The sequence below is a fragment of the Megachile rotundata genome, chromosome 13 (assembly GCF_050947335.1).
Source record: "Megachile rotundata isolate GNS110a chromosome 13, iyMegRotu1, whole genome shotgun sequence".
In the NCBI taxonomy this organism is placed as follows: Eukaryota; Metazoa; Arthropoda; class Insecta; order Hymenoptera; family Megachilidae; genus Megachile; species Megachile rotundata.
The window spans coordinates 13,945,460-13,956,251 of record NC_134995.1 but is presented as its reverse complement, the minus strand read 5'-3'; the positions used below and the strand labels follow the sequence as shown (position 1 = coordinate 13,956,251).

The 10,792-nt window shown below is 41.4% G+C and overlaps 2 protein-coding genes across 6 annotated transcripts in view; one reads left to right on the top strand and one right to left on the bottom strand.

The window, feature by feature from the left end:
- Nucleotides 1-2,633: 2,633 nt before the first annotated feature.
- Nucleotides 2,634-4,628, top strand: LOC100877468 (prolonged depolarization afterpotential (PDA) is not apparent). Its single transcript, XM_003701382.3, has 5 exons — nt 2,634-2,973; nt 3,042-3,201; nt 3,627-3,732; nt 3,917-4,286; nt 4,408-4,628. The coding sequence occupies exons 1-5, from the start codon at nt 2,820-2,822 to the stop codon at nt 4,485-4,487; spliced, it is 870 nt and encodes a 289-aa protein (XP_003701430.1). The 5' UTR covers nt 2,634-2,819; the 3' UTR covers nt 4,488-4,628.
- Nucleotides 4,583-10,792, bottom strand: part of snu (ABC-type transporter snustorr) — a 28,658-nt gene continuing 22,448 nt past the window's right edge. For 4 of the 5 annotated variants that reach the window (XM_012280835.2, XM_012280837.2, XM_012280836.2 and 1 more), the window contains 10 exons: nt 9,109-9,202; nt 8,328-8,495; nt 8,114-8,248; nt 7,824-7,978; nt 7,518-7,725; nt 7,276-7,453; nt 7,017-7,203; nt 6,642-6,907; nt 6,322-6,408; nt 4,583-5,849 (listed from right to left, as the gene is read on the bottom strand). In XM_012280835.2, coding sequence (XP_012136225.1) covers nt 5,635-5,849; nt 6,322-6,408; nt 6,642-6,907; nt 7,017-7,203; nt 7,276-7,453; nt 7,518-7,725; nt 7,824-7,978; nt 8,114-8,248; nt 8,328-8,495; nt 9,109-9,202 — 1,693 coding nt within the window. In that variant the 3' untranslated portion in view covers nt 4,583-5,634. The remainder of the gene's footprint in view (nt 5,850-6,321; nt 6,409-6,641; nt 6,908-7,016; nt 7,204-7,275; nt 7,454-7,517; nt 7,726-7,823; nt 7,979-8,113; nt 8,249-8,327; nt 8,496-9,108; nt 9,203-10,792) is intronic. The other variant, XM_003701383.3, reaches the window with a different exon arrangement.

Below are 10,792 nucleotides of genomic sequence, written 5' to 3'. Positions count from 1 at the left end.
CCGTAGAAGTTACAATTGTATACAGAACAGTCACATAATTCTATGGACTTGTAGGGTGTCCGTTACGGAAATTAAGCAGTCTCGAGCGATTAATTAAGATTTATGGAAGTTGGACGTCAAAGTTTAACGAATCTCAGGAAAAGAATTTACCCCGATCCCTTCCATAACGATGGGTAGCGTTGATTTTCTGGCAACCGCGCACCCAGACGGTCTTTAAATATTCCCAGCGCGGACACTTTCATTTCCGAGCGGCACCAGAGACCGAAGAAATATCATCGCAGGAAATTGTTCACGGGAATACCGGTTAAGAATAAGCCAACGCGCGACTAAGTTCTAGGAATTGCCAAACTTGTAAACTTCCAACAGAATTTCTGGCTAACGCGAGAGAAGACCTTAATGGGAGAAAATTGAATATGTTGCGTATTTCTTCGAATATCTCGTAGACAGAATGCGGATCTCCTCGGCCCGAGAAGAAAGGAAAATTCTTGAAAGAAGCAAATAATTCGTCGATTACGTTTCCACGAAGATGTTCTCCACTCCGTTCGCCCTGTTTCCATTCTACCCTCAAAATGGGCAAGGCAAAGCCACAACCCCCGAAAACCGTTCCACCCCGATCCTGCTCGCATTGGCAGCCCATTTAAATAAGGGAGACATCTCTGACGAGATAGAGATAACGTGGAAAGACGGCTACAAAGCTCACCCCTAAATTCTATCGGGTGATAATCCTCTTTCCCTGGATTTCTCTCTATGCTCTTCGATTATCTCACAAAACGTTTCGAGTGATCGATAATACTTTCGGTTCCAATTAACGAGGAACCAAAAACATCTTAATATTTTACAACGGTGGCGTATAATTCTCGATGAAGAGGAAGCCGTATATTTTCGCGATATAATATCCAGAATGTGAACCACGTAAACTTCGTTATACCGTTAATAATTTGCCTCGCGTCGAATATCCTGGCAGCACCGTTATATAGACATTACGGTGTTCCATGAAAGTATACGAACGACTAAGGATATTATATGTATAAGGAAGTAACAGTTAGTATATAGCGAGTTAGTAGATGGAAAATTAGCGAGCTCAGAGACACGGCTACGTAGACGCGAGAACCGACGAGAAATTCGTTACTACCGCTTCGTAGGTGAATGCTAGCGAACGAGAAGGACGAGAGAGAAAGAGGGAGACAGAGATAGAGGAAATACTGGTTCGGCATCTACGCAATTTCCTTCATTAGCATCGAATTTCCGCAAGATACCCTTCCTCAACCCTCGATCCCCTTCTATCCTTTCCAGCAACCACCGGCTCTTTCTCCTTCCCCATTCCTCGAGTTATCCCCTGCGTAAACCAAAGCTCTGGCTGAGCAGAGATACAAGGTACCCTTCTTGTCACTAGTCGCTATAATTTCATTAGCAAATTGCTGCTGATTATACCAACGAATTGCAGGTCTTAGCCATACATCCATCGATTGTCTAATTAAATTAATACGATTTAATGCGTTCATACGCATCTCGCGGCGGTACACGCTTCATCGCGCGTTTTACGAACTTCCTAGCGAAAACGAGTCGACCTCGTTTCATTTTAATATTACTCCGAACGTTGCTAAACTTTTCGCGGTTGTCCGCAACGTTGCTGCTCGAAAGCTGAAGAAAATCCGAATGTTCAACGGGAAAGAAGGAAGTTCGTGAAGGTAGACTAAATCACGGTGTTGTCCTTCTCGTAAAGCACGAGCAACGCGCGTTGTCAGCCGTGCCTCTTCTAGTTGGGCTGGTTGGTTTGCAATCAAATCTCATTTGGCTCGATTCTCACCGAGCGAAATGCAATTTCAGCGTAAACTCCGGAGCCAGGCAGCGTAAACTTTCAGTGCGCTAACTAGGACCCTGCCGGTGAACCAGGAACAGAGATACAGTAGGCTGAAAATTGCATTTAAGCGCGAACTTTTTCATCGATTGCTCGAGGATCGAGGGAAGCCATGAAGAAAGTAACTATAAGCCGCGATTTTACGGCTCGGAGTTTATACGTTCAACGACGGATCATAATACTTTTTCGCTGTCCAACTTTGCTCGAATTGTGCAGCTTCGGTTAATCGTTTCGTTCTCTAATAGAGCGGATAAATGAGTTATCAGTTTAATCCCAGTTAGCTTTGCCCGAAGATTAAGCTCGACTAGAATGGCACTTGTTTTGTTTCTTTTAATTACTTGGCGCTCTGCCACGATGCTGTTAAGACGCTTTCAGGATATATACTTTAGAAGCCTATTTGCCAACTCGTATCCGTTACATATCGTGCTGGTATTTGCTTTCCATAAAACGTACAGCGCGTGCCGATATAGCGTGTCACGATACGAAGCCTCACGATCTTACGTGGTACTTTCGTGATTCATCGCTAGATGACACCAACTGTTCCGTTTTCCAAACGCGGGATCGTGCGAAATAAAAAGAATACTTGTACGACAATTTCGACTCGTTAAATTCGGTCTTTCTAATTAATACGATATCCTATCTTATCTATGTATAAATTAACCATTGAAGCGACGTCGGTATTTGAAGTGAACGATGTCTGCAACGAAGCTTATCGCTCCCACAATTGTTGCGAATGTTGCGACAGATGTCTCCAACTTATTTCGTACATGCGCTGTAGATCTCTTAGGTTCCTGCAGTCGTTTCGTGTCGGTGGATCGTGAAGTATAACTTTTCGATCCTTTCTTCTTCGTATCGATTACGAATGTATTAGTCGAGTCTTCTTTCATCAAAAATGAAACGAAGTTGTTACTGTTTTTGTCGATAAATGGAAAGTGATACGAAGTGAATATTTAGTAGTGCAATGTCGACGCCGAAAGAATATATATGTCAAGTTTCGGCGGAGGAGAAAGCTTTCATGGCGGAATATTTGAATGAAACTGATGAGATCAGACCAATAAAAATCGCCGAAATAAGAGAGTGGATCCTCGAAAACGAAGATTTGCGTGCACCTACCGGTATACATTTTATAGTCGTCGGTTTCAAACATAATTAGCATTTTTATAATATCGAAGTTCTTTCATAGATGATTTCTCGATTCTACGCTTTTTGAGAGCATGTAAGTTCAACGTGGACAAAACAAAAGCCAAGTTGCGTAATTATTACAAGCAAAGAACAAACTTGCCTGAGTGGTATAGCAACAGGGATCCGTTTTTACCAGTGTTGCAGGAACTTTTTGACCTTGGGTAATGATCGTAATTTACATACGTACATATATCGATTAAATTTAAATTTCTGTAGAATCGTAAACATTCGCGATAATTTTATTATCGTTATCGATGACTCTCTTGGTCACGTTCAAATCGCTTCTGTCCTAACAAAGCCCAAGATCGCGGTGACGTTGATACGATATCAGCGTTCGATAAGTTCTCGTTTAAACTTAACAACCGAGAACGTGCTTCGTTCGAATTTTCGATGAATCAATTAAAATGTTTACATAGCGTATCTTCGACAAAGTCGGAGACTTCCGAATGATTTGAAGTAGAACTATTTATGAATTCTTTAATTTGTTCTGCTTTCTTCTTAACGCGGTACTTGCATAACTACCGTTGCACAATTGATCTTGTGACACGTCCTGTCCATTGAAATAACATACCGTAATTTTTTTCAGGGTACTTTTACCTTTAAGAAAATTGGATAACGAGGGAAGAATGGTCGTAATAATACGCGCGGCTGCGCACACGCCCAGTAAACACAAAATGTCAGACATGTTGAAGGTTCGAAAACATCAAATTACATTGTCAACCTAAACGACAGCGGTAGATTAAAATGCATGAACAAACGAAATAGACTAGATTCTTCATTGAATAGATACAGTACGCGATCCTTCAACTTCAAAAGTATAAAATATCGATTGTACCGATATCGAGAGTGAACTAATTTATATTTGTTACGCGTTAGGCATCGCTGATGGCTCTGGACCTAGCATTACGAGACCATGAACCGGTAACAATCCACGGTATAACAGCTATCTTGGACCTAGGTGGCGTTACGTACGAGCACGTTCTTCAATTACCTCCGAGCGTCATTAAGAATCTAGTTCACGCATGGCAGGGTTGCTATCCTGTTAGAATCCACTCGTTGAACTTTATTAATGCTCACAGATTCGTGAACACGGTACTCAACATTTTCAGAAGCTTCATGAACTCGAAATTGAAACAAAGGGTACACGTGCATTCCCGCGGCAAACTCAAGTTGTACGAAACACTGCCAATTAGCATTTTACCAACAGAGTACGGGGGCACGTGCAGCACGGTCAAAGAATTAAGCGGTACGTACAATTATACAGATTTATTAACGCGCTATTCCTTTCTTTGTTTTTTAACCAAGAGAGTTGCACGTGGGTGTAGGCAAAAGTAACTAGGCAGTCTATCGTTTTAATCGCGTTACAGAGTATTGGAAGCGTCTCATTGAGGACAATCGAGAATGGTTTGCCGAGGAAGAAAAGTATAAATTGACGTTGATTAAGTAACACAAATTGAGTCTAATTCGTGATTACGAGAATTGCATATGCGATTGCAGCGGTTAAAAATGAACGACGTGACAGGTATTAAGATGTTTTGTATCTTTTGTAAATGTTTTTATATGGAAAATTAGAGAAAACGAAAATGTACATTGTTTTTTATCTTCCTTTTCTCTTCTATACACTTTCTGCTGTATCCTCGATAGAATTTGTTTAAGACATCGAAATTCGACTGTGAAAAAAACGTATCTGAACATATTTAAAACGTGAATAATCCAGAACATGGACCACACGTAAAACGTGATCATTATAATTCTTCGTATACTACAATATGATACATGTTCGATCTGTTCTAAAAATCATATTGCACACTGGCATGGATTCGTATTTTTAAAATTCTTGCGACAATCGGTAATGTTTTATACAAAGTTTCGAGAATTTCCTACAAGATGTACAGTTTACCAGTATTTTCACGGTAGTCTCTCGCTTCGTTTCCTTTAAACGAATTATCCTTGCTTACTCTGTCGCGCTTGCGATCGTTAAAAGTTAAATAAAACATACATTTAAGTCATGGGCAAGTAAGACTGTCCTAAAATCTAATCCGCTACTCGTTAACTTAACAACTTACTACACACGATCCCATTTACATTCGGGGAGTAAATTTACCAGGACACATTACACCGATTACCAATCGTCTCGTTTCGTCGAATCTGTACTTACTCCGTACACGATGTTCGACGAACGAAACGATGCTTTCTGCAGAAATGATCCGTGGCAAAGTACGTCCCCGTGGATAAAAGTTATATTACAGACGGTCAACTTAACGTAGAAAGACAAAAAAAAGAAGAAGAGGAAGAAAGTAAAAGAATTCCTAAAAATCAGACACGCATCGCACACAACCATTCAAATTACTCTTCACACGCGAAAGAATACACTAAGCGCACAATAAGCATCACATGTATCTGGAGGTCCACGCACGGATGGCGCAACAACGAGATCGTCCTGAGGAGCTATCGAAACGATGATCCCTCCGCTTCGAGTTTCCACAGATGATCGACCGATACAGTTCGAGCAGAAACAACGGTGTCTAACTTGACTTTCTATTCCGCATGTGGCGATTGCCAAAGCATGAACGCGACAAGCACGATTCAACTTTTTATCCGCGCTTGAACTTGAGCACCAGTATGCTTATCGTGAGGAACGCGATTATCCAAACGATCGTTGATATAAAGCCGTTGTACACGTCCGGTTCTTCGATGCTCCATCCGCGGGTCAACATTGAGCGCAGCGACGTCGTGGCCATCGTCAGGGGTAGACACTGAGATATGTAACGCAGGACCGTTGGCATACCTTCTACCGGCCAAATCACGCCTGAAAAGTTAATGTTGAAAAGTGTAACTTTCGTTACGGTAGACAACGCGCTAATTCGTCCAACGAGGGTTTAGAAAGCAACAAGAAGAAATAGAAGTCGAGGAAAAATATTTCTTCAAAGTCGAATGAATACGCAACGAATTAGGTAACGGTGGTTCAAGTTCCACGTATGCTGAAAGTTGACGCGCGTTTTTTTTTTCTCATTTCTTTCCTTTTTATATGCTTCTCTTTTGGGGGACTCGATGTGACTGAATTTAAATAATGCTGCTTCGGCGTGTTGGTCGCGTACATAATTAAGGATACCGATAACTTTCACTTTTACCGTTTGACGTTTAATCGCGACGATTATCGTATGTCCGTGATTCACGGATGACAGAATTTATTATGAAAATGTTTTTCAGCCCGACAGAACTCGATTCCCGTGTTCTTCGTGTTGCTTTTTTGGCGATCGGACGTATTTATATAATATTACCGCTCAGCAGCAATGTAGGATAGAAACTGCCCAGAGCCAGTTGTATCGCATTCCTTTCAAGTTCGCAAATCGCTGAAATTACAAACCCTGAAAAGACGAAAATAAATATGAATGAAAATCTCTTTGTCGATGCCGGTGGTTTATCTCGGAAGTAAATATTCTATCCACGGTATTGATATTGCAAAAAGATCTGCGTTAAAAGAAGTGCGAGTTACGTAACCGATCCAGTTTTAACTGGATTATTGCATAAAAGTTACTTTTACTCGGCAAAAATGGAGGTAATATAAGTTCCTCCGTTCGTGCAACAGTTATAATCTTACCGAAGCACATGCCACAAAGACCCTGGAGTATCGTAAGTACGATCACCCAACCGATGTCTCCTTTGCACTCGACGTTGAATACCAGAATCATGAAAATAAGCACCAACGCTGTCTGACCGCACATCACCACAAACTGCGTAACCACGTGCGAGAAGAGAATCTCTCCCGGTGTGACACCAGCTACCCAACTCCTATCCAGTAGACCCTCCATTCTTTCGATGATTAGAACCGAGGAAGTGAGAGCCACTGCCAAGAAGAAGACGATACTGTGGAAGAAAAACGCTTAATTACGCGACGCATAGTTTACCGATCTTTTACTCGATACGCCGAACAGTCTCGTTCATATCGTTATCGAAAAATCGATGATTCACTCACGTCAAAATGACACCTGGCGCCACGAAGTCGGTGAAACTGGGTTCGTCGGTGCCGTAAATGGGGTCCTTAAACTGTATCGGTACGTCGGCTAGTTTCGTATTCTGCTCGCAGGATTTCAAAAGATCTTTGGCAAAATCTCTGTACGAATACTGAAGATTCCTGGCTAACATCAGACCTATCTGTTGATCTGTAACGAGAGGTATTCGTTAAAGTCTTATTTCGCCGTGAAGGGCAGCCGAAAGCTACTGCGAAGACTTACTGGACATGTCTAACCACACTCTGATCTCGCTCTGGTCCAACGTCTCTTCGTCGGCGTCTCTTCCTAGCGCCATTCTGGCGACAAGGGCATCCGTGAAGTTCTCGGTGAAATACAATGTCCCCCAAGCGTTTCCGTCCCGTACCGCGCCCATAGCAGCGTCAAGATCCTCGTAATATTCCTGCGAGATTCCCGTAACTCTCAACATTACCGAAATATCGTGTTTTCCGAAGAAGATAACTCACCTTTGTCATCGTCTCGTTATCCAAGAATTTCAAATACCGACAACTGAGATGCGAGAAGTTACAATCGTCCGTTACCGGACAGGACATGTTTCCGTAAAACATTTCGTGATTAACTATCGCTAATTTCAATCCCGTTGGATCTCTGCCGATTGCCAAACAGAAGAGGATCACTTGCATCACTGGCAGTGCGAAAATGAACAGCATCACCCTATACATGGGAGATACGTAGAAATAACACTAACACTAAATTATAATAGTAGTAACACTAAATTATAATAGTTACAATTAAACAAAAGATCTTCTTACCCTACGTTTCTCCACATACGCAAGAAATTCTTCTGTAAGAGCGCTCTCATTTTCCCTTTGTTCGTAAACTTGTAGCAATCCGCGAAACTACTGCAGTCGTCGCAACCCAACTTCGAGGACTTCTTGAGGCTCGACAGTGGTCTCCCGTTCATCTGCTTTAATCGAACAAGAAAGATTCATCAAGATTCCGGACGCAATTTCCAAACATTTTACTTTCAAAAATCGTGCAACATAGAATTTGACTAAAGACAAAATCTTGTTCACGTATGAAAACCTTTTCGGTGTCTTACATCGTAGTGGTTTCCAACCCCGTTCGTCGAATCATGGATGAGGACTTCTTTGCTCTGATAGAAGTTCAACCCCACGACACCTGACTCCTCGGTCACGTACACCGGTTCGTTCTTCTTGCCCCAATTCAAGGATGCCTATTTTAATCGCAATATGTCAATATTCCGAATGCAATGAGTTGCTTAGATATAATTGCTCATTGACCCCGTTTATTACCAAGCTAATGTTATTCGAGATATTTAATTCCATCGGTGGTTGAGCATACTGTCCTTGCACTCGCGAGAGCTGCAAGAAGACTTCTTCCAGGGAGGCGCAGTTGTACATCTGCAGGAGAGCCCTGGGTGATTCCTCGGCCAACAATCGACCGCTCCTCATCAAACCAATCTACGAACAAAGCAGACATTCTAAGATCGACATAAAGCATTATCGATTTATCGGAATATCTCTAGACCTGATTTGCGTTTGTATAATTTCTCGCTTATTTAATCAGTCATATTTTAAAATGCAAACACGCAATGTTCTTATAAGAATTATCGTTATTCCTTCGCAAGAAAAACGTGATTAATTTAATAACAGATGGAAAGGTATTCGTTTGGAACGAAAAGCATCTCATTTCATGTTACCAACAGTCTAAAAGCTGTAATCGAGGGTTGTAACAAAACAAACAAGCTCGTAATTTCCGTGAGACATAATCTACTAGTGAATCAGCTATAAACGACGACGACGAGACGGATCATGATACCGCATTAAAGAGTCATCGTGTGCTTCCGCTGCAACCTTGCCGTCACATTGTACCGAATCAATATTAGAAATACTTTTTATAATGGTAACACCCCGATTGCTCAATTTTAATACGCGATATATTATCGTAATCGTCGGACGATTTGGTTTGCCAATGACACTGTTGCATCGCGATTTGTATTCCCACGTGTGCATCGACATGGTGTCCCGAATAATTTTTATTCCGCACCGTTTTCGTTGCGCAAGTTCGACGTACCGTGTGTGCCTGTCTGGCTTCCTCGATGTAATGAGTAGTTATGATCACGGTTTTGTTACCATCCTTCGTGATTTGAACCAAGTGATTCCAAATACTGCAACAAAAACGCGCGAACGCAACAATTAATACGACAGTCGTCGGATTTCTACATTTTCGTAGGAAAAGTCAACGAAAGGACAGACACTGCATTCATAGACCTCTTCCTATTTTTCCTTTAACCAGAAATTGCTTATGGACGAGCTATTTTTTCCCTAGATGAGTAATCATGCGTATTATATCCGATATTCGACGGGAACGTCTTTGCGAGAAAGTTGGGGAGCAAATTACGGAAGCGATGAATTTACTTCGGGGCTCTCGTTATTCGCAGGAACTTCAATTTCAGAAACTAGCGTGGAACACGAGTACTCGTAAGTACAGTTGATCATAAAGCTGAAGGATATTATAGCATAATCGAGCCGCAAACTTTCTAACGGTTAATTAGAATTCCTCTTTATTGTCATTCGTTTGTCTGTCGGAGGAAAAACGCGATTTCGAATAACGTTGGTACGCGTATAAAACAGGAAGTCGAAGTAAGATCGTTAAGTAGTTTTAAAATCTTTGAACAATCGAAAGAAATTTTCGATTATCGGTGAAGCTCATTATGTTCTGTGAACGTCGTTGCGAAATTCCTCGAGCCACCGCATGCTTCAAGTAGGTTAAGACAACGCGACGTTTGCCACGCTCCACCTTGCTGGAGGATGATAAGCCATCGATCTCCCTCCAAACGACCATATTCGAAAGCGAAGACCATCGGGAATTATTTCGTTGTAGGATTGCTGTAGGCAAATCGCGACGGAAATTGATCGTGTGTCATAAAACTGACAAGCCTCGATCGATTAAGCGAAAATCATCGATTTATATAATTCATCTAAATCCGACAACCGTAACGGATTTCTCGTTCGAGCAAGCGATCATTACTAACATTTAGCATCCTCGTTACGTATAATTAGATTGTAATGCGTCAAACTGCGGTATCGTACATTTGGAATTGGCGATAATATCGGTTGAAACGATTAACTTCCGTTACAATTAACCTGCTTCCGCTCAAGAATTCTCGCAAGAACATAGACAGAATATGGAAACGATTACCGCGTACAAAGCCTACACATAGTTTGAAATGAAACGATTGTAAAAACAACAGTGAGAGTATACAATTTGTGTACAATCAATTTACAGTTATTTGCTAAAGTGGCGAGTGCGCGAAAATTGAGTGGAAAAGTACGTAGACACCAAGTTGGTATCGCGTTTCTTACCGTCCGCTACTTTCAGGAAGAATTCCAAAGCATTACTAACGGTCACAAATTACTTCCATCGCCTCGAGGATCAGCCATTACATTCTTCTTACACGGCTCGTTGAAAACAAAAGCTCGTTTAGATTCAAAAATAGCTAACAAGTCGTTCAATCACCTTTATTCCGAATTTTTCTCTCGGGACTCGGTTCGCTCGAGCAAACGCCACTTTCACTTAAAATAATCCATCGCTCAATATTTATTCTGTTCTGCGCTATTTCATTCTATCGTTCAATTTTCATAACAATGCCAAGCTCTTTACTTCTTTGTTTAAACGAGACCGACAGTTTTATAATTCTTAACAAGTTGATCTTTCATTTTCTTCTTTCGCTAATTAAACGAGCGACGTTAAATTT

Excerpts from the sequence above, each read along its gene's own strand:
- LOC100877468 (XM_003701382.3), top strand. The coding sequence starts at position 2,820 with ATGTCGACGCCGAAAGAATATATATGTCAAGTTTCGGCGGAGGAGAAA. Across the intron at positions 3,202-3,626 it reads CAGGAACTTTTTGACCTTGG|GGTACTTTTACCTTTAAGAA; the intron begins GTAATGATCGTA and ends AATTTTTTTCAG. Across the intron at positions 3,733-3,916 it reads AAATGTCAGACATGTTGAAG|GCATCGCTGATGGCTCTGGA; the intron begins GTTCGAAAACAT and ends GTTACGCGTTAG.